We start from the raw sequence: 23,779 nt of genomic DNA on the forward strand, positions 1-23,779 counted from the left end.
CCATGAAATGTTGCACTAATAGGACAGGGGAAATGTTTCCCTCATAATTCTTTCTCTGGACTTAAATCTGTATCATAGTTTCAAGTCCTGATTGGTACTTAAAATGAGTTAATTTTTTTTCTATGATAAATGTTGGTACTCCCTTCCCTGCCAGCTACTGCATAGATGTGACAGGGATGTACATAAAAAGACATTATGCCAACCATGTTCTTGCCAAACAAACTGTTTTCAGTACTAAAAGCCTTACCCTGTTGTCCTCTGCAGAGAACAGTTTGCCTGAGTGAAAGTAAGGGGTTTGCTTGCAGCTCCTTTGAGATCAAACATCTGTGAAAATAAAGATTTCATAGGATGGGACAAAAAAAATATGCTGTCTTTTCAGCCATGGGATCAGTTAATGACCTTGACAGCTCAAAAGCCTGAGTAATGGCCAACTTATTCAAAACATTCAACTTGTGTCCTTTAAAGTAACAGAAAGCAACCGCTCAGTTGCAGCTGCCCAAGGTTCATTGCGGTCAGAAGTGGAGGTTGTCTTAATCATCTGAGCTCTGGAGAGTCCCAAAGTGCCACCAGACCATGAGCCTGCTCTAAAAAAGCCCAATGATTTTCTCAAAGCAATACACATCTTTGCCTCTCAGGAGCGAATGACCTGAGTCATCAGCTCCACACCTTTCAAGCAGCATCTCCTGCTTGAAAACAAAGTAAACCCTCAGGAACTCAGCAGGCCTGTTGCAACTACTTTTCTTTGACAACGTGCTGGGCAGCAGCCTAGCGCGTTTGCCTAGTGAGGGAGGCGTGCACTAGTCGCACATGGCAGTGGGCTTCGTAGGTGTCTATGGGGAAGGTAACCACCCCATAAGCAATTATCTCCAAGCAGGTGCTTCAGGCCTTGATGTGAGATCTGGGGGAGGGAAAAGGGCACAAGCCAGGCCAGGCTTCATCTGTGAGCTGTGACTACAGGACCTGCTGCTGTCTGCAAAACCGAGCTGTGTGTGCTCGGGGGAATGGGGTTCCTTTGTACTGCAGCGCAGCTCTTGAGGCAAATAGCTGTTGAACTTGAAGCACGCAGGCAAGATGTTAGACACCTGAGAATTTCTGGATCTCTTCCCCTGATTTCTGTGGGAAGATGACTTTGGTCAGATACAAATCAATTCCAAATAGGCTACAAACCTAATGGTGATTTTGCACAAGCCTCTGTGAAAACACGGCTGAGCCAATGGATGTGAAAGAGACGGGGAGGATGCAGACGCTGCTGAGTGCAGACAGTCTGCGTGGTTTGCCGTGAGGGGATGTGTCGAGTTAACTTCTGCTTCGGTTTGGAACAGTTGCATCCTGTGGACCCTGCAACTGCCCTGTGATTTAAGCTGTTGCGGTCCCACAGATCCATGTCTAAGTTGCCTTGTTTCTCATGTATTTGCCTCTCTAAGCTATAAAAAAAAAAAAATCCCCAGGCTCCTCTGTCCTCCTTCAGCTTCTGCATATATTTGTTTCTGAGGTGGTAACATTTTTAGGTGCTTGTTTGATTGGCAGACGTTCAGCGGCTGGAATGAAAACTCAACTGGACATAAGAAATTCCTATCTTGGAAAGTCCTTGCCATGCTACAAGTGGTCACCAGACTAATGGCATCTGAGGGCAGCTCTGCTTGACTGGTGAGGCCAGAAGGAAGAAGTGCAGTAAGACCACTGCAGGAATTTGACCTAGGGGGAAAAAAAAATTCTTATTTTGGAAAGCTTTGGGACTGCTTATGTTAAGCAGGCCTGCTGTTGAAGCTTCTCTGCTATCTTCACACAGTTTTATTTACAGCTTAAAATAAAGAAAGCAGTAGTTCTTGACTGGTACTGTTAACATATACACTGTGTATCGAGTTTATTGCAAAGTGTGTTAGCAAGCTACCAGCCTACTTTTTAATCTGCAGATAATCTTACTCTCATTTATATGTTTGGGCTATATTACTTTGCCCAGCATAGGCGCAGCCGTTGGAATCCATCCAGTCCACCTAACAACTTTCATTAAAGAAAATTGCCCTTGTGATAAAAATTACTCAGTGTGACAAGATTCCATAATATATTTTTTTAAAGACGCATAAAATTTTGTAGCAGTGAATGCCACATGTTTGGTTTTTTTGAGATTTTCTTTTAAAAGCAAAAATTGACTTAATTGTGACAATATTTGTAATAGAATGAAATAACTATTTTCTGGCTGGGCGGCTGGGTGCCAGGCTGGGCAGCAGGGATAAGCAAATAAGAAAACCTTGACTCTGAAAAGTGCATTTTTTTGTGTTTTGTACATTGTGTGGTTGCTTGAAAGTCTGTGACCCTTTAGTGAGGGAAAGTAACTACAATAAAGTCTGCTCACTTGCAGTTCGTGGTACCTAAGTCTTAACCTTATAAAATGCAGTGATCAAGCATGGATTTTTCTGCAGCAATTGGGAGCAGCTTATCTGAGCATCATCCCTCCTGGCTACAAAGGACAGCACTTGGTACGTGTGTCCCCTGCATCAGTGAGAATACATGGGTGCTGATGGAGTACCTATAGTTTTTCCTTGCTTCTTCCAGCCGCTGGAGACATAAGATTCCTAATGTGTGAGCCAGTGCAGCAGGCTGCTTGCTGCAATTGTGAGATGCTTTGGTATTTTTTTGCTTTGTTTTCTTTTTTACAATGGAAACATAGTAAAGAAGTGCTAAAGAACCAAACCCAGCATTTGGGAATGGAACGGGAGGTCAGTGGATTAGACTTCCTGCTGTCGCTTTGCAGAGTACTTGCCTCAGAAAACTCTGTGGCTCCTATGCCTTTTCTCCTGTTACACTATAAAAATGGGGAAATCTCTCCGTTCTTAACTGCTTGTTCATTAATAGATATAAATGAACCTGACTTCAGGAAGTCTGTAGCAGAGCAGTCATCATCATCACTACAAATATGGCCAAATCCAGTGAGTTTTTGTTCACTTGCTGGTGAACTCACACTCTTCCTGCATGAGACCAGATCCAAAAACATGCTGGTGTTTCTTGGTAGCAGCTCAGCTGTGCTGTGCTCATACCCCTGGAGGAATCCATTAGGCTGCCTTCAGGTGTCACCACAGATGAAATTGCACAGCAAACCATGACAGTTCAGAAAGGTATATGATGCCAAAACGTAAAATGACCAGCACACAAGTGGAAGACAAACCTCTGGGATACTTCACAGTCTCACTTTCTCATTTCTATCAAAATAAAAAGTTGCATAAAGTCTATATGTGTTTTCCATTGTTTTGGAGATTTGGATTTTTTAAAGACTTCCCAGTTCGTTGCAGGTCTGGTTTAGGTAACGTAAATATCGTGAGGTCTGGTCTTGCAAGTGCTACAATGTCTGTGGCTACTGTTAAGGAAATCAGATCCAGAGCTTCTGTGTGACGGTTACCTCCTTTATTATGAGCACCAGTAGCCACGCTCATTTTATCTTGTCTTGGATAGATTGACTAAACTGTACGTCCTGGCTTGGGCTTAGCTGATTTATGCTTGAAGCAAGGACTGTTTGTTCTCTTTTCTGATGAACTAATCTTTTGTGATAAACTAACAATGGCAAGGGATGAGCTGTGATGTTAAACAGTGGTGGTGGCTTTTTTTTCCTTTGTAAGACTACCCACTGCCTCAGGAGGAAGGCAGCTGCACTAATAATATATCTAATCTCTGTGGAAGGCCCTTATTTGAAAAATCTGTAATTGAGTGGACAAAATTTCTGGTTGCTTGAGAGGATCTATTCAGAAGAGGCTTGAAAAGGATGAGGGGAAAAAGCGTGCTAGACAGCAAGAAGTATGAAGGGCTCTATTGAGCAGGAAAACCTATGTAGATATTGTAGGACAATTAGGCTTGTCAGGAAAAACACTAAAATGCATTTGTGAGCAAAAAATCCTGGGGAACATTAAACAAAGCTTTGAAAAGGGCAAAGAGTTTGCTAGGAATACCTCAAAAGCAAAGAAGTTGATTTGGGTGATCTTTGAAGGAAGGCAGGTGATGGCTGCTTCAAAGAGAAGGTGCAGAACATGTGTTAGCCATAGGGATTTTGCCCATTTTTTTCCTCCAGTAGCTAAAACCCTGAAGCACAGTTGCTGGGTCAGCACCGTGGGGGAGAGCTCATAACTTAGTTAAGTTTATTTGTCCCTTTGCTCTTTTTAGACAGCTATTCCAATACCTGGCTTCGCTGGTGCCCTGTTCAAGGGTGCTTTCACACTGTCTGCCTTTTCAGCCCCTGCCTGTCATGTCTGCTTTGGAAGCCAAGGAAGGCTCTGCTATACAGAATGGAGTAGATTTGTTCCCTATAGTCGAGGCAAATAAATGTGTGAGTTTATTTGTATTTGAATGATTGCATCTATTCGAGTTCTGTGTGAGATTTTAAGATTAATTAATTGCTTAGATTTGACAAACTAGCTTTTGCCTAGCAAGGCTTGTTTCCTTGATCGGTTGCTGATGGCAGTGGATAGTATGGCGCATTAACGAACAGTCCCTGGCACGCTGCGAATGGGGTTTGCTGTCAATAAGTCAAAATTTCAGATCCCTAAAGATCAACCCGTTAGTGATTAGGCTGGCGTCAGCTCTTAGCCTATTTTCAGGTTTTTCTTTGGTGCTTCGCTCTTTGATGTAGAGACAGCTGTGTGCCCCTTACCCTTTATGTAGGCTGAGCTCTTTATTTCCACATCTAAACAAGCTGCCCATTGTTTTGATCACTCAGTCATCTTTTTCTGCAGCTCTCCTGTTTGATTTTTTGTTAATCGTGGTGACCACAAGTGCCAGTGCTAATTCAGATGTGGCTCCAGTCTGCATTCAGTAGTGTAAATATTTCCATATTTAAATGCAAGTATCTCCTCTGATAAGCTTTTAACGTAGTCATCCAAATATATACATCGGCTATGCCTGCCTTGCCAGCTTGGAGGGATGTCTGACTAAGCTTTTCGCTGTTTTTTATTTATGCCTGAGTGCATGGTTATGCTGTATGTTTTGAAGAAACGAAACACAACTTAAATGCGCTGAGTGCAGTTTAATTCTGAAAGTAAATTGTCCTGTGTCTCTTCTAAGCTACGTTGGTTTTCCACAAAAGTGTCCGAGAATCCCTGCTCTGATAAAGTTCTCCCAGAGGTCTGCCAGCTGGCTTTTTATTCCTTTTCCTCTTCCTCTGCAGTTTTATTTCTCATCTTGCACTCCTCCATCTCTCCTAGTGCCTCTTTTTTTTTTTTAATTGCTTCTAAGCTTTTGGAACATCTTCAGAAGTCTTGGTTAAGTAGTTACGGTTAAACCCTGGATATAAGAGAAATTATTCTTACTTCCATTTTCCTGTTAATTATATTTAACTGTTCAGGACATGCTTCCAAAGACATCTCCTTCTGGTAAAGAGGGAACTACATATTTAAGAAATCAGTCATTACAACATTTAAATTTCTTATTTTCATACAGAACACCTGAAGAAACGCCTGGAAGATTATATGGCCCAGTTCCCAAGTGTACGAATCCTCCGAACCAAAAAGAGAGAAGGGCTGATAAGAACTCGAATGCTGGGGGCCTCTGTGGCCATAGGGGACGTCATCACCTTCTTGGATTCCCATTGTGAGGCCAACGTGAACTGGCTGCCACCTCTGTTAGGTGAGTGTGCGGTGCTGTGCATGGCAGAAAACAGAACTGCTAAAGAGCTGGTAACAGTTGTTGGTGTTGAATTTGTTTTATTTCCGCCTGCTGCTTTCCCCTCATGCTGTAAGTGGACAAAAGGAAGATGAAATGTCTTAAAAGGGAAAACAAGCATGCAAGAATCTTTTTCTTTTCTGGGGTCCTGTGCTGTACCATAACAGTATCATATGTTTTGCTTAATTAAAAAGCAGAGATCATATTCTTCCGTTTCCTCATTAAATGAAATCTTAAATAATTTACAGCTTGCTAGAAGAGTAAACTACCACATGGTCATTCAGCAGCTTGCCGAGAGGAACGGCTTTATGATACAGAAAACGTCTTTACATGCGGTTTTTAAGTAGCTTTTAGTTTTGGGTTTTTTCTCCTATATAACTATATTTAACTTCATAGTCTGCAAGCCTGTGGAAGATACTACTTGTGAATAACAGCTGCTGCTATGTATTTGTAGAACACGTCCTTTCCAAGGCAGCGCTTCATCTTTAAGGAGGCATCAGTTTTGCAATGTCAGTTCTTTTCAAGGATAACTAACTGAAAGGACAGTGCCTTCTGCTTCTGGTACCTGCATACCTCTGGCCAGTACCAAACTCCTTTGCAACCCTATTGCAAGTGACCTGTTAAAGCTCTCTCTCAGGTGTGGCATTGTCGAACAGACTGTGGCAACAATAGTCAAGTGGAGATTTGAGAAAAACTAGTCAGATTTGTCAGCAGGATTGTCGGATGGTAATACTGTTGCTTCCTCTATGGTTTGTATCTGGTAATAATGTAAAACATTTGCAGTTTCATGAGCCCCGGGGAGGGAGGACAGAATTATCTCAAATGCCATTTACATGAGAGCACATAGAGTATGCTTTAATTTTAAATCATAGAAAGGATTTCTCTTAGACGTGCATTGGACGCGGAAACGTCGTTTGTCGCCTCTGCTCTGTAAGTTAACTTCCAGCAAGAGACCGTCTCAGTAATAAAGTATTTAAGAAGTTCCAGATGCTTATGCAGGAATTAATCCTGTCTTGTATTATTTGGTTGGAAGAAAAAGTTGAGGGGAGGAGGTACACTTGCATTTCTTGAGCCTGCTGAGAGTAGTTATGCCATTAGTCTGAATTGCTTTCTGCCAGATTCTGGCATAGCAATTAAAGCTAGGTGGTACGATGGGTTACAGCCCTGGCTTTGAATCAGTGCGGAAGGGGTTCACATCCCGGTCACTCGTTAAAATGAGGACTGTTCGCTAAATACAAGACTGTCTGCTTTTAGCCTGGTGGTTTAGGTATCTGTGGTAGTGTGGCTTTGTCTTCCTATTCTGCTTCTGGGTGATGGTCACTGTAGCGTGTCTGGTGGGTTTTATCTCAATAGTTCTAGCTTGAATATCAAAATCAATTTCAATGCAGAAATATGAGCTAAACTGATACGATTTGGAGCGTCTGCCCAAAAGAGCACTAACAGGAAGAAAGCTGTGTCGCTCTTGGACAACTTCGTATTTTGATTCTCTTTTCTGTAATTTCATGGTCAACGGAACCAACTGGTGCGGGCTTTCTAACACGTTTCTCCAATCTTCAGATCGCATTGCCCGAAACCGCAAGACTATCGTTTGCCCTATGATTGATGTTATTGATCATGACCACTTTGGATATGAGACTCAGGCTGGAGACGCAATGCGAGGTGCATTTGACTGGGAGATGTATTACAAGAGGATCCCTATTCCCCCTGAGTTACAGAAACTTGATCCCAGTGATCCGTTTGAGTAAGTTACTGAAATGCAGCGTGCTAAGCCCTGGCTAAGAAAATAACACCCTGTTACAGGTTTGGTTTACACCTCAGTGTAGTAGAAGTCAGAAGCTGGTGTTAAGCTACTTGCTTTTTGGCAGCTGTTTGCTTTGTTGATTTAAAAGAAATGCATTGTGTAGTAGCTGTGAACACTCTCCTTTTCATTGCTGTTTTTTGCCACCTTAATTCCTGCAGAATTTAACATTTCATTTAAAACTGTAATGTCTAACATTTAATGTGGTCATTTATTACTGAGATCTTTCAAATGTAACTTAGTATCCCTAATGCTCTGCCAAAAACAACAAACCAATGTCAGTTTATATGTCATTCCCAGGTGGGAGGGAAGAAAACCTAGCAGAATAATTACAGCAATTTTGATGATTGCAGTGCATTGCAGAAGTAAATCTGTGATCAAGTTATGTTCTGCTGTTGCTGTGCCTGCCAACATTGAGACAGTTCTGCTGTCCTTTATACTTCTGCAGTGTTCCACAAAAACCCAACAAAACACCTTTTGAGGTCAAGCTTAATGACTTGATTGTACTACTGAGACAAAGAGCACCACATGTGCAGCATATGGGTCCTGGGAGAGGTTATGTCCTGTCACTTAATGTGAACTCTTTTGCCTGTTTGGAGGAGGGGCATTGACTGGTTCTGAAGGGAGCCTAGTCTGGTCCTCCTCATCTGCAAGTGGGAAATTAGTAGATAATACAAAACCAACTGTTTGATGCTCCATCACGGCTGCAAAGGCACCAGGAACGCTGGGTGGTGAAAACAATTTTTGTCAACTCTTGCTTTGTTTTTTAAATGTTTAGCTAGATATCTGTATCCTTGAATGTGTTTGTAATATGGAGTCTGGTTTTTCCTTAAGGTCTCCTGTAATGGCTGGAGGACTGTTTGCAGTCGATAGAAAGTGGTTCTGGGAGCTGGGAGGGTATGATGCAGGTCTGGAGATATGGGGAGGAGAGCAGTATGAAATATCCTTTAAGGTGAGCTATGTTCTCTGGAAATTACTTTTGTTTTGAAAAGAAAGAACTGTTCTGAGGTGCAGAATGTGAATGATCTATCTTGTCCTTTGCTTTCGCCTGTGACTAAAGGTGAACAAGCTGGGAGTAGTAAGATAGCACACAGAAGAAACAGTGATGATGTGACCAGTCATTTGTGAGGGTCAGTTTTGGAGCATGATTAACTAGGGTGGTCCCCTGTCCTGTGGTCACAGCTTCAGATGCATTTGCTCTTCCCAGCAAGGGTAAGTCAGCTTGCGTGGAGCTCTGGCTGTTACACTTCTTAGTATTCACCCTGGCAAGAATTTGAAATGCTCTCCTTGAGGGAAGGAGGATTCAGGCAGCTCAGTGTTTGCCCAGTTGAGTATGCCAGTCCTGAGCTTGAGTTCCCAGACATGAGAGTAACTTACTGTCTATAGTAAATCCATCTGATTCTTGGCTGCAAGGTAATTACCCTGTAAGAAATCTTCAACAATTGGAATAACAATACTGTTGCTGGCAATGACTTCAGATCATTATCTGCCTGGCTTGGGGACAGTTCTGTTACTTACTGATTGTCTAAGCTGTTCAGCTGAGGACTTTAACATACGAGTTAGCCAGCTGACCAAAAATGCATACTAATAGTAACAAGTTACTGTGACCTGTGAAGACCGCTGGTACCTGTGTTATCTTGGAATATGGCACTCTGAAATCCATTCTAGGAAACCAACTGGAATGTCCCAGAGCACCGAAGTCTAGGTGGCTAGTCTTCTCTTCAGTGGTGGGGATCCTTTCCATAGCCTGGAGTGAATAGAGTGAAGATTTCTGTATTAAACTCTGTTTGGGCCACCGCGTGGTTTCTCTTTCAGAGGTTGAATATGTAACCTTATAGGTGCCTGGACACCACTGAACAAAGCTAGTTGGCCTCAGCATGAGGCTAGAAGATGGTAGCGATGCTAACATAGTGCACAGTTTAGCTTTGGTGGCTAAAATTCCTCATCTGTCTCCCCAAGAAACAAGACATGGCTGATCTCTCACAAAACTGATTCCTAATTCTTGATGCCGCTATGCAATTCAAAGGCGTATCAAACTATATTCAGCAAGCCTTATTAGCATACATACATACCATGTACTACTGTACAGCAAACAGTGCAATAAAAGACATTGTTTAGACATAAAAGATATCTTCCCATTTTTTTGTACAAAAAACCCTAAGTCATAAAGTCACATTGAAGGTTCCTTGTCTTCCATAACGGTGGCAGGAAGGACAGGGGCGAGGGGCACCCTCTTTGGAGATGTCGTTATGGTTAGAGCCATTTATTCTTTGTGTTGCATGTAATGAAATTGTGTAACGATGTCATTCTCTGCAGGAGGGGCAGTGGCAGTATTCAGCCTCTTTTCCTTGGCCCTTTTTGAAAATGCTGGTTTCCAAGAGTGATGACAGTAGCTGGGCAAGCCCTTTGTCTCCCGTGCCACAGCAGACAGTCACATTGCTTGATCTGCAGGAAATAAGACTACTTCATTCATCTGTTTGCTTATCCTCTCTGAAACACACTGTGTTTTATTTCAGTCCAGAGATGGTAATTTATGGAGGGATAAATTGCTTTAATTAATCTCTGCAAAGACCCCCTTTTTCTTTCATTGTGCAACAGAAAAATGAAGTTTTAACTGAAAGAGGCTCAGTGTATTTTCAGAAATTAAGATAAATTGATACATTCATCTATGGCTGATAGATTTAATAATTCTGCTGGAATTGCAAGAATAGAAGGTTTGTTCATAGAATTTATGAAGCTATGACATTTCCTGGCAAGCTTAGAGCTATGTTTTTACCTTTAGAAGCAGATTGAGATTTTGTAGTTAAAGGGACACTGTCAAATAATTTAAAGCTCTGGGTTTAGAAGTGGTGTACCTGCTTTGACATTATTATGTGAATTAATGGGAATTCAGATTCTAAGTGTGCCAAATTTACAGCCTGGCTTTACCAAAGAATCCATTCCTGTGCTTGGGACTTGGTCTTTGATCCATTGTATCATATCTGGCCTTCTTGAGCCTCACCACGAGTAGATTTCCCCCCCCCCCCAGCATATTTTTTTTGGCCATGTATGGACTGTGCTTTCCCGTTTTTTGCCTTTATTTTAAAATGCAGGGCTCTGTTGCTGAGAGACTGGAAATAAACAAGTTTATTTAGGAGCCTCCTGCCTTTCTATTTTGAGATCATATGTATTTCTGTCATCAGCTGGCTCTGCTTCTTTCTGAGAAGAAACTTCCAGGCTGAAGGCAAGCCAACAGAGAAACTATCAGTGTTTAGCACCTCAGAAAACATTTAGCTGGAGGATGGATCAAACTGTTAATAGAAGCCTTACTCCTTGGATGAAATGTGTATGCCAAGCATCACTAGAAAACATAGCATGCTGGGGAGACAAAATGATTTAGGCAAATTTTAAATTAGAAATAAACTTGCTAACCCTAACTGCTTGTTTGCCATTTTCTGGGTCTTCTCAACCCCTTAAAATAGAAATTTCCAGATTAGAAATGAGTCAATCTATCCATTCCATATTCAAGCAGAAAACACGCACTTCTTCCGTCTCTTGACCTGTGCATATCCAGAATAGCTCAGTGCCTATAAGCCAGTACTTGTGCAGGTCAAGGGTCTTGCTATTTCAGGTCATCATCAGATGCAACAGGAAGATTGCAGTCTTGAATTTTAGTTGCAGGCATTACACCTGGCTTTCAGAATCCTCCAGGCAAACTGCTCTGCGGATCTGCGTGGTGTAAGAACCATTCTCCTCCATCTCCGTGGATTACTAGATGCTGACCTTTGAGTACATTCTTATATTTTGGAGAAAGGGAAACAAGCATGCTCAGCTATTTCAGTGCAGCACCTTTCCTTTCTTCTTCCTCTAACTCTACAGCCCTAGTTTCTCTGTTCAGTGGACTTTCTTGAGGGCTTTTTTATGCTTTTTGGGAGTCACTTCCATACCTCTTTCCTTTGTAGTTTTTCCTAGTCTTTTGCATCTCTCTGCAATGCTTAGAAGTTCAATTCAAGTATTCAAAATTGAATACTTTACCCAAAGTGTCAATGTGTCTTTCCTTTTCTAAACACAACTTAATAGCCCTGACTTTCTGAATGCTCCATTCTCAACAAATACCTACATTCTGCTGCCTACATAACTACATCATTTTCTTTGAGATTAAAGTCTTTAATTTGGAGCATAGATATGAAGCATTTAAACTGTTCCTTTCTGCAAATGCTACTTTGTACAGCATTTATCTACATTCAGTTTTATCTGCGATTATGTTGCCTCTTTTCCAGTATTTTTGTGGCTTCTATTCTGTTTGGCTTACGTAATCCTCACTAAACTGCTTCATGCCTCTCTTCCATAAATACATAGTCTCTGATTTTTTGGGTATGGGGCAACAGAAGAGGAAAAAGTGATGTCTTTGACTTGTATAGGCATAAATATAGATGTATTTTGCACCTTGGATCTTGAGTGTTGTGGTTTGCAGTCCTTTAATTGTACATTGTACTTGAAGAGCAAAGCACGAGAATCTGGAATGTCCCTCACTAGGTGACACATCATGCCAGTTTTAGAAATATTTGTCTTGTAATTTATAGATTGTGAAGCCTTCGTAAAATTCAAAGGGCTTGGTGCAAACAAGCCGTATGGACAGTTGCCCTGAAAAGAACAATTAAGAGGAGATAAAAGAGAAGGGCAGTACTCATGGTCGCCTTTCCTTCCTTCAGCAATAGGAAACACCCACTGCACTTGTTCTAGTGATCACAGATCCTTTTCCCAAAGTGTCAACAGGGATTGCTTCTCCTGGTTTACATAGCATAAAACACATTGCGTGTTTTCCAACAAATCCAAGTGCTCCACAGCTTCTGTTCGCACATCTAGTGCATGCATCTCCTTTGCCCCATGTCAGCAGCACATTTCTGATTCCCATTTTGCCACTGGCCCCGTGGCAGGTGCATAGTTAGGGTGCAGCTGCCAAGGGATCACTTCTGACAGCATTTCTAGTTGTATCGCTGAAGTTAGTGCTGATTGTGAGCCTCCGCTGCTTATTCCAGGCACGTACTCACACCACTTTCCAGCAGCTCACGTTTGCCCACACTGAAACAAGCCGGGCATTCTGCTGCTTTTTTTTGTGGCATGTTTGTGGGTCTTTTTTTAAGCCAGCACATGCTGCTTAATTCTAAGGCGCTTAGCTGCAGTAGAGGGTGGCTTCTTTCTGGTGATGCAGAGATCAGTTTCAGACCATTGACTCGAATTTTTTGCCTCTGTTCACCCTATGTGCTTGGTTCGGTTCCAGAGTAGCCTCCCACCAAGCAGCAGCAGGAAAATGGACCCCCCGCCCCGACTCTGAAACATGATTATTGGAAAGTGCTATCATTACTCTAAAATGCTCCAGACGGTAAGGAGGGGCCATGCTGGTGTATGTGTGAGAAAAGGCGTTGTGCAAACACATGGATCCCAGCGCCTTTTGAGCTACCTTAATCTTTCGTAGAGCAGTAAGTCCCAGCTGCAACAGCAGCTGATGCTTACAATACAGAGGATTATGATTTTCCTGAATTACTGGTTGTCCTTGCTTTCATCCTCTCACCTACCTTGTTATGCAGAGATCCCCCTTGACTTATCCACTGTGTCCTTTCCTTCCCACTTTGCAGTGTGTGCTCAGACAACCAGCCAGCTTCTCTCCATCAGTCCATCCCATGGTCTTTATTTCTGTTGTGGCTTGCAGAAGCAGCTTTCTTTTCAAGGCTTGACTCTTTCCTTTGTGTTTATCTGCTCTCTTGGGAAGCATTGGCTCATCATGGTGCAGTCTTTGGAAACCATAAACCTTGTATACCCAGATAATTTGTATTCGCACACCAACTGCGGTATTGTGTTGTGTGTTTGAGAGGAGAGGTTCAGCTGTCTAATGTGACATTGTTTTCTGAAATGGCAGAAAGGGAATTGGATCAGCATAACATTCCCATGTAGAGAATAGGTGGCATATTACTTTGTGCTTTCATAGCACACTAGCTGAGTCAAAGGCTCTTGAGTCGCTTTATGAATATGGAGTTACAGCTGTCCAGACCACTGAGAAGATGGAAGTAATATCACCGGTGGTGTTACTTTACTTCTCTTGTATATGGTTTTATTATTAGGGTGAGATTGTGGCCTTAGAAAAATTTGTTGCAGTATGCCCATTGACCTCAGTGTAGCTGGGTTTTCTCTTAATTCCAGCAGATCTGTCAGCTGCTAGATTCTTAGCTCAAAATGTAGATTGCTAAATCCTGCCTGAGGAGGAAGAGAAATTTCCTGTTCTCTCCTACCGAGATCTGATTAAATCATTGTATAAAGCACTGCCTGCCTGACCAGCTTTAATTCTTGTTCTTACGGTCTTCTAGTAAATGGCTGACTGAAATTAAGTGCATCATGTTCAGGCTCTGACGTTTACTGTCGTGTCAGCCAGGGAGATGAGGCACCACCTCTCTTCTATAAAACAACAACAGCAAGAAGAAAACTGGCTCCCCTGGCCTAAGGAGAACACAGTAAGTGACAGGCAGTGTCACCGTGAAGGTGCGCAGTGCTGCCCCACAGAACAGCACTGTTTCAGCTGTTTGACAGCGCTAAATTTTTAGCAGTGTAAGTTCCGGTGTGTCATGCCTGTGAACTGTTCCCTTGTTTAAAAACAACCAGATACTGCTAACCGAGTGGAAGCGTTCTCTTGGCTAGCACGCAGCTATTCTGGGTTTGCTTCACTTGAAGTTATTCCTTGACAGACCCTTGGATGTGATTCCCCTGACCTTTAACTCTAACTTGCTAATGCTTTTGTTAGCTGTGTTTTACCAATGCATGTCACGCTCCTTCCCTCTCCACCTTCTTCCAGTTTTATAGATAAGGACTGGTAATTGTCTTTATGGAGGTTGTAATGAGTTCTGTCACCACACAAAGCAGCTCACTAATAAAATAAATCAAAGCAGCAATGAATGAATGGAAAGCATGCTTTTAAAATCAGATTTGTACTGCCAGTGCCACACTGTCACTTGCAGCATGAGACAATATTAAAAAGGCACTGAGTTGGCAAAGTACCTTGAAAGGGTCGCTGAGCTCTGCTAGCAGGAGTTAGGAAGCTTTCCATTGCCTCCACACAGCATGGTAATTGCCACATCGTTTGGGAGTAAATATTTTAAGGCACGATTAGGAAAAGAGCACGTAAAACTGATCTTAGATTTTACTCGTTCAGTAACTCAATTAAGTACCTTTTCTTATCATACCATCACACGTCTATGTCACGTCGTCTTCTGTGTCTGGAGTCTTGTTCCAGCTTGGAGCTCTTGGCCCAAGGTATCATCAGGTCTGTCTAGCTTCCCATAGCCCACCTCCCCAGCGTACCGCTCCGCAGAGAAGTGCTGGCTGAGTCACTGCTTCACAAGGTCTGCGGCGCAAGGCCAGCGCTCTCCTCTCTAGCTGCGCGTTGGCTGCAGCGGTCTGTTTCTCGCATAGGGAAGTCCTGTTTTCAGAGGAGACGTGTATTCACAGTAGCCTGACTGAAAGCCTTTCCTTAGAGGTCAAGGGCAGGTAAGGCGTCCTGTGGGCAGGCAGCAAGGATAACAAGCTGGTGTTTTCATTCAGGCTTGTGTCATGCTAAAATGTAGCTGCTTGTGAACCAAGAGGGCTTTCATGATGCAGGGCGCAGCGCACAGGGTAAAAATACGGGTTGTTGAGGAGTGTGTGTATCTGTGCAACTGAGCTTTAGGCTTCTTCAGCCGTTCCTGCAGTTTTTTTATAGTTCCCAGATCTGTTGCAGCTTTTACAGCCTTGCACAAACCATTTCTGTCATAGAAACACAAAACATCCCCAAATTCTTGTTTTCTCAGCCTACCTGTTAATTTCCTAGCAGAGAAATCACACTGTGGCCCTCTGCAGCAAAAAGCACAGCAGCTACAGAATAAGCAGCATTTCTAATTCCACTAGAAATGTCACAGAAGCTGAGTGCTAGTTTCTTTTTCCATTTTCATCTTTTCTGTACCAGCCTCTCAAGACATAACACGGACAAAAGGAATGAAATTCTGTAGAAGGAGTGTTTGTCAACTTTCTTCTTGTCTCTCTCACCATAACGACACGTAATTAAGTACCTTGAACTTCAGAAGTTGCCTGTGAAAAATACTCCTCTAACTGAGAGCAACCAACTTCCATTAATTTATACACAGTCAGCAAATGACTGTAATTATTAGGGCCAGTAGACAGAGCTGAAACTCCAAAGGACTTTCATGTCAGAGCTAATAATTATGCAGCAGCCTTGGCCAAATATTTCTCTTCCGAGCTAAGTATTTAATATTGTCACTGTAGAATATTAATGGAATTGCCTGCTATGTGTGAAGCTGTTGACTAAGCTCATTGTACAGTGAACTGCGGTGGCTCAAATTAGCCACAGTGAATGGAGCGATCAAGAACACTGCATCAGCCTGCAGCACCAGTGGACCTTCTTAAATATTTGCTGCTCTTGGGGCATTAACATAAGATCTGGGGACAAAATGAAGGGCAAGACAGAAAGAATTCAGAAATTCAAGAATTCTGAAAGTAATTTGTTTTGCATACTGACAGATACTACTTCTTTAAGTATTGATTAGATATCTCTGGGAAGCACATAGGAATATGTTTCTTAAATCTAATGAAGTAGATTGGCTGGTTCAGAAAACATTTCCTTTGATTTCACTTGGACAAAATGATTACATCCATGCTATAAATAAGAAATAAAGTTGTTAGAGAGTGTTGGCACAAAGTGGAATCTTCCCAGATGGGGAAAGAAACTTCTGGGCCTAATCTAGATGTTAATCAAGCATCAAGGTGGTCGTCTTCTACTAGCAGTGTGTTCCAGTGGGCTTTTTTAAAGGTAATTATGTTTTTCACTAGGCAGGGATTTCTGCCTAATTGTAAGGCTGCAAAAGCAATGAGTGCATGTCAGCAATGAAGCCATATGAAAGCAGTGATAACCACAGGAAAATGTAGCAGTTTCTTCAGTTTCTGGCACTTGAACAGGCTCGTGAATTCCCTGGAGTGTTTTGCATGACCTATACTGCAGAGATGGCCTCCCATTTACAGCAACATCACAGAACCTACACCCAGGTCTTATATGGCAGCCCAGTTTAACTATTGTGGTTACCATTGCTGTAATAACATATATCAATTTAAAGTGTGCTGTGTGCTGTTCTCTGGGTGCTTGGATTTTTTTTTTTCTTGTTCTTTTCTCTAAAGAATGAAAAATTGAACTGTTAAGCCATTGGGCTTGATAGCACTTGTGCTAAATCAAGGCTTGCTGCATGGCTCTAAGCAGGTAGTTATAGGATTTAAGACTAAGTCAAGGAGGGGAGGGTATTTGGGAGAGAGTATACTTTAAAGACCTGGGTTAAGCTTTTTCATGACTTGAAAGCATTTCTTCTTTTTTTTCTTTTTTTTTTTCCATATAACCAAGAGTGAATCTGCATATTTGCTGTTCCACAGGTATGGATGTGTGGGGGTCGCATGGAGGACATCCCTTGCTCTAGAGTTGGTCATATCTACAGAAAATACGTTCCATACAAGGTTCCAACAGGAGTCAGCCTGGCAAGAGTAAGTGGCAATGGCGTTCCGCACGACAGATGTCTGACTGCAACGTGACCATGCTGTTGTCTCCTCTCACCCCACCATGGGAGGCAAATGTAGGCTTTGTAGTCCATAAACTGTACTTGTACAGTGATCAAATTGAGCAGTTTTGCAGCAGTGGATGTATAGCACAAAGGGAAGAGAGCCTAGGGAGCTGCAGACTCATGGGCGGACAGCTGCCATGCTCCAGACATCAGCCATTTCTAGGTGTTGGGAAGGGACTTTGGGACCAGGAGCTGGCTATGGAATCACCAATAAAAACAAGATATGGCTTTATTTGTATAATACTTCAGTCATTTTATAGCTGTGCTCTCCGAGAGCAGCAGGCTTCAGCGTGGTGATTCTGTTTTGGTGATTGAAAGACCTCTCAACTTCAAGCATCACAGACCACTGAATGGGCAAGCTGTAATTTTCCACGATGGAACATTCTCTGCCATCCTATTTCTTAATCTAGTGTATCCCAAGGAAGAAAGAGCTTTTGCCTATCGTGCAACTCACTTTCTCCAGTTAATTTCCAAATTGAGAAGGGATTGCATTGCCCTCTGGTGGGAGAAAAAAAATTATAGGAGCAGGAAGGCTGCAAAACTAAAAAACACGAAAAGGTGCCCTACTGTTCTGCAGTCTTATGGCTTGCACAGTGTTAAAATGTTTCCCAGTTTAATAGGATTGCCCTAGTTATAGATTTGGATTTATTACTCCATCCAGCAATGACCTGTCAGAGCGATAGAGTGCTCTCCTGTCTGTGCCGTCTCTTCAGGAAGGAGCTATATTTCTTTTGGTTCAGTATTTGGCTCTTGCATACTCCCAGTGCTGGAGGGAGATGGCGGACTGGTGTAGGAAAGGCTGTTTATTGTCATCTAAGATCCTACAGTCACCTTGAGAAAAACACCTGCTCTTGTTGTGTATAGGTTGCATTTGGGGCCGGGGCAGCACTGCTCATTCTTAACATCCGTTCTTAATTCTTTTGGTAGTAAATGACCACTGCTGGACTGACCACCCTCCTGCAAGGTGGGCAGTGCTGCTGGGTCACTGAAGTCAGGACTGCACGTGGCACGTTACTGTGCGGCACCAAGAATGTACCTGATGTTGCCAGAGAACAGTCCAAGGTCCAACGGTCTCTTGAGTCTGTTGTGACAAGCAGTAGGGCGGGTGCCTCAGGAGGGTGGTGTTCACTGCTGTCTTGGAATTATACAGTGGATTAAGCTTTACAGCGCTATGTGAAATATACTGCTGCCAGCAAGTAAACCCTTTGCTTCTATTCTGAAGGGTCATCACCTGAAAGTTCCATATTCCTGTGGTATCTCAGAGTTCCTCTTAAACAGCTTTTTACCCAAGAAAATGGAAAAATAGTGGTAAGAAAGAATATTGTGAACTGAAGCTTTCCAGAAGGGAGTACTGCAAATCCCATTCCTAGAAGAATATAAAAGATGCAATAAGAAGGATTTAAGAAAGCAGCTGTTTGTCAGGGACCTTTGAATGTCCAGTGGTATTTACCAGCATCATTTTCTGACTAGCTTCTTTACAGAAAAAAAGAAAAAAAAAAAAACTTTTGATTAATGTTGTTTTTCTTAGCCACAAGGAACTAGATATAATGGCCAAGTGCCAGGATTCTGTTTTGACCTCCACAGAAAATATCTTTCTAAAAATCCCTTGGAACTAGAGAATAATAAAAATAATCTTCATCCCGAAGCTGGTGAGAAAGAGTGGATGTGAATGAAAATCCTTTCTGAGCGAAAACATGAGAGCTGTTCTGAATGCTAATGTCAGTGGTTTGTGCAGACTGTTCTCAGGTGGTTTTGCCTCTCATTTTCACATGTGGCTGTTACCCACACAGAACTTGAAGCGGGTGGCTGAGGTGTGGATGGACGAATATGCAGAGTACATATACCAGCGTAGACCAGAGTACCGGCATCTTTCTGCAGGGGACGTCGCAGCTCAGAAGGAACTTCGCAACAACCTCAACTGCAAAAGCTTCAAGTGGTTCATGAACGAGGTTGCATGGGACTTGCCAAAGTTTTACCCACCAGTGGAGCCTCCAGCAGCTGCTTGGGGAGAGGCAAGTTTGTGCTCTGAAATCTGCAGTGGGCGAACAGGCTGTGTTGTTTTTTTTTTTTTAAGTTGCCTTACCCATGTGCTCCAATACTGGTTTGCTGTGAGTAGGGTGGCAAGTGAGTGTTTAAAGATCCTGCTTGATACATTTCAAAGACCAGAACTTCTCTACCATTATATTGGCCTGATCAAAGGCGGCAGTTAGGCTGCCGTTTCTATTAGTGCACAACTACAAAGAGAAGAGAGACTTGGCTTGTGCTGCATGTTGTGTATTTAGTAGAAGGCAGAACATGCCAACAGGGAGGATTAGGGAGAGGTGGCAGCTGAGCAATAGTAGAAATCTTGTATTTCCAAAGGGCTACACAACTGTGCTGAGCTACTCTGCTCCTTAGCTTTCCCATCTGGAAGCCAGGAAAACCACCCGTTTTTGAAAGTCGACTGTGTTCTGGGAAAAGAATCACCCCAGGAGCGTAGTCGTGGGGATTGTCACACACAACAACACAGCGGCCTCTGCAGTCCTGTAGCTAATGGGTTTTGCTGTGTCCTGGAGGCTGTTGTACAGCTGGCGGTGGGTCCTGTTCTGAGTTCCGGTGCTTTCTTCTCGCCAGCTCAGATGCACAAAGTGAGGAACCTTAAAACTGTCTTCATACAAATGCTGCCACTATTTGAGACAATTTAAGCCTTCTTTCCTGTCACTTGGTAAGAGTAGGAGATTCAGTGACTAATTTACTATTTCAGATACGCAATGTAGGAACTGGGCTGTGTGTGGATACTAAGCATGGAGCCCTGGGATCCCCCCTGAGGCTGGAAAACTGTGTGAAGGACAGAGGAGAGGCAGCATGGAACAACGTGCAGGTAACAGTCCCTCTGATAAATCATTGGCCCCTAAATAAATTTGGGGAGGGCGAATTTATAAGAACAAATGTTTGAGAAGGAAGGCCATTGCAGAGCTCTCTGAGGTGAGCAGAGGGTGCTGTGCACTGTGCTAATTATACTCGATGGGTTTGTAGCAGGATGTGGCTTGTGCTTGTGGTAGGGTCTGGAGCCTGGCAGGCTTCATGCGCAGCTTTTACCTCTGCTTTGAAGTTCTCACAGTGAACAAAAGAAAGCGCAAGAAAACAATATGCCAAAATAATAAAAGAAACCAGTAACAAGGCCGTTGTAATATGTAACAAAGTGAATATTAACTTCAAAGGTTGTGCTGAAAGAAGTGATAGAGGAGCATCATGCATATTAATGAACCTGCAGGAGCATTCTATAACCGCTTACTATCATCCTTCTGACAGGAGGCAAATGCATTATAAACACCCGACCATTGCTGGAGAGAGATGAAACCAGCCAGGCTATAGATTCACCCTCTCAACATATAAGGTGCCAGAAATGACAGTTTTATTGTAACAGAAGGGAAGGAAATATTAGTTTGTCTAAACTGTAGCAGCTGAGCTGAGAAAAGATCAAGAAAACAATGCCTCTATTACAGAGCCATGCATAACTCTTCAGGGGAATGGCTTCAGTAGTAGGAGACAGAGGGTTGTTGCATATCAATTTTGATGCATGAAAACTAGAAACAAAACCAATTTACTCAGGCACAGTCCAAAACTAAGCTTCTCTTGTGGCAGGAGGATCTTGAACAATTAGTGTTGGCTTATGTTTAGGAGGAGAATGTGTTTTGAACTTCTGTGTAGCATTGAGCCTAAATGATTGTGGTAATTTCTCTCCCAAGAGAGGTTTAAAGGGAGATAAAGTAGCTTCTTTGTGCAAAAGTTTTTGGCCATGCTGCTTCAAGTAGTGGCACCCTGCTCTTTACTAGTCTTCTTTACTGCGCCATGAGATCTCTCTGAAGGGAGGACCATTCCTCCACCTGGCTCCAAAAGAAGACCCCAGAACAGCCCTTCCCCTCGGGGACTGAGGGAGGTTTGTGCTGGCTGGTAGCCCTGCAGAACCACGTTGGCTAGTGCTGGTCACAGAGGACACTTGCACCCTTGGCAGAGATGCTGTCCTTGTCAAAGCATAAAGCAAAAGCTTGACAGCAGAGCCTGCCTTGAAACAAGTTTATCTTTTGTGAGATTCAGTCCTACAATGCTTAAAACATTAGCTTGTCATAAGCCAAGCCATGATCATGAGACTGAAGATGCAGCTTGACCACACTACTGCCCCAAGCCGTGGCCAAAAAAAAAATGCCACAGGGGCAGTGCAAGGAACCGAGCGTGTGTGTGGTGGTACTTCCACCAACTGTTCTCCTATGGTCTGATCCCTGTGGCTCAGGCATCTCCAGGCCACATGTGCTGGCATCCAGCAACTTTCTCAAGGCCACAGCATTGCCAGGCATTGATAGGTTGTGCCTAGCTACTAGAGCTAAAACCCTTTCTCTTCTTTTCTGTATCCCTCCTCTCATTTCACCCGACGGTGCTGAGAGATCATTGCAGGGTCAGTAGAAGAGAGCACCAGGAAGCATTGCCCTAGTGATCGCCCTTCTGACACTCCCATGGAGTGGGGTGGGGAGCTGTGGGCCTCCAGGTCCCTTGTCACGGAAGGTGTGGGCCAGAGTCTTCTCAAGGTGACTGCAGGCTGCCTGTGCAGACCCGGGTATTTGCTGCCAGCTGTAACTCGGAGCTCCTGGAGCTCTCTGCCTCTTTTGCTAAATGTGAAGTGCTGCAGCTGGTCAGCTGCTCACTTAATCCATGATGTACGTCTGCATTGCAGAGACACTCCAGGCTGCAATTAGTATCCAAGCTAACTAGCGTAGCTCTTTGCAGCACCACGGTCTCATTTAGCGTGCTGCGTGGCAGTCTGCGGGGTACCTGTTACAGACTCCCCTCGTCAGTAGTCCCTGTCCCCAGAGGTGGAAGTAGTTTTTCCTCCAGAAGGTATTGTCCTTTCCCTGAAGCCATCCCCACCCTGTGGGCAAAGAAGGGAACGTCATTCTGCTGGGGAAACCGCCGTACCCAGTACCAGCCATCCTGAGGGCCCTGTTTTTCCTGGCAGGTATTCACGTTCAGCTGGAGAGAAGACATCCGTCCTGGGGATCCTCAGCATACCAAGAAGTTTTGTTTTGATGCCATTTCCCACAGCAGCCCTGTGACCCTCTATGACTGTCATGGAATGAAGGGGAACCAGCTCTGGAGATACCGAAAAGTGAGTGTGCGTGTGTGTATGCGTATTCTCATTTAAGGTCTCATATTGAGAGAGATGTGGGATTGATGAGCCAATTTCACTGGTACCCTGTTCCTTGTGCAGTCAGTTAGCAGCACAAGGTATTATTACACTTCTGGTTTGGCTGCAGGATCTGCCAGACACAGACTTGTTTCCTTAGAGTGTCACCACTTTAAGTGTTTTATCCCTTCTCTTCGTGTAGCTGTGATAAGAGAATCTACAGACAATCTGTTGTCATTGTGCCATTAATTACCCTTGATTAGAAAGAGGTAACTCCCCTGTTCCACCGTTAGAAATGGTGAGGACTGCTTCTCCAGGGCTTGCTAAGCAGAAGGATGCTCTCCTTGCAGTCCTGTCCACAGCTGGCACTGAGGTGATGCAACACCCTTGCAAAACCTGTTTGCAAAGAGGTGTGCTGTGTTTATTAGTTTGTCCTGAATACTACAAGATGATACCAAAAGTAGATAAGGATTTATTAATTCTCCTACTACGCAATGCCTTTGTGGCCAACAGGCAAGTAAGTTCTTGATGAAATGCCCCATCCCAGGCCTTGCACAGTGCGTGGAGCGACTGCAGTGGGATGCGAGCCTGTAGGCTGGAGAGCCTGGCTTCAGACATAGCTTGAGAGCTTTCCAGTGCAGATGTTGAGGGTTGGGCTGGATACTGTTGAAAGGGCTGGGAATGGACCCTGACACTTGCCAACCACTTATGTGTGGAACAACTTCTTCAGGTACATCCAAGTGACAAAATAGCTTGCCTTGGTTTTTAAGACTTCTTTCTGTTGGTTTTAAACCAGCTTTGCTTCTCTGCTTAGCAACCTCACATCAAATTTCTCTTTTCCAGGACAAGACCCTCTACCATCCAGTAAGCAGCAGCTGTATGGACTGCAGTGAGAGCGACCGAAAGATCTTTATGAATAGCTGCAATCCTTCATCTCCAACACAGCAGTGGATATTTGAACATACAAACTCAACAGTCTTAGAAAAATTTAACAGAAATCTTGATCTTTAAAAGACTGAGAAAATATATATATATTTTACAATTATAGTTTTTACTGGGGAGGGTTACAAAAAATTTTTTTAAGAATACTTTTTTTTAAACAGTTAATGAAGGTAAAAGGGAGAATCTCAGGAGAAGGTTAACTAGCAGGCCAGTCTTTATTGTGAAGATGCTGCATCCTTCTCTTCTGGGGATGGTGGAATTTTAAAGGCTTTGCCAGAGCCACTTCTGTGCTAAGACTGAACAGAAACTCTGTTTTTAGAGGAGTCTGAATGTGATTCAAACTGCTTTTTTGTTTTGTTTTGTTTCCCACCTGGGTCTGGTGTTAAATGATTTTGTTATCCAGGACTTTTTGTAGCTGCTATACTACCCACTGAAGCGTTCCCACATAGGTGCTTTATCTTCCGAAGTCCATGTAAGTAAAATCTTGAATACAAGACTTAATCCTCCAGCATCATAGACGTCAAAAAAAAAAAAAAGGCCATCAAAATGTAAAATGAAATTAATATTTTTTTTTTTCCTAAGCCAAAGTAGATTAGAACTCAAACAGGTTGAGTA

The 23,779-nt window shown here is 43.1% G+C and overlaps 1 protein-coding gene across 1 annotated transcript; it reads left to right on the forward strand.

The window, feature by feature from the left end:
- The first annotated feature begins 807 nt into the window (after window positions 1-807).
- On the forward strand, window positions 808-23,233 carry GALNTL6 (polypeptide N-acetylgalactosaminyltransferase-like 6). The gene is made up of 9 exons (XM_010289407.1): window positions 808-841; window positions 5,422-5,607; window positions 7,201-7,384; window positions 8,276-8,393; window positions 16,880-16,987; window positions 18,855-19,076; window positions 19,808-19,924; window positions 22,055-22,204; window positions 23,066-23,233. Exons 1-9 carry the CDS (start codon window positions 808-810, stop codon window positions 23,231-23,233), a joined length of 1,287 nt encoding a protein of 428 aa, XP_010287709.1.
- Window positions 23,234-23,779: the final 546 nt, after the last annotated feature.

Source organism: Phaethon lepturus, unplaced genomic scaffold (genome assembly GCF_000687285.1).
Source record: "Phaethon lepturus isolate BGI_N335 unplaced genomic scaffold, ASM68728v1 scaffold3506, whole genome shotgun sequence".
Classification (NCBI taxonomy): Eukaryota; Metazoa; Chordata; class Aves; order Phaethontiformes; family Phaethontidae; genus Phaethon; species Phaethon lepturus.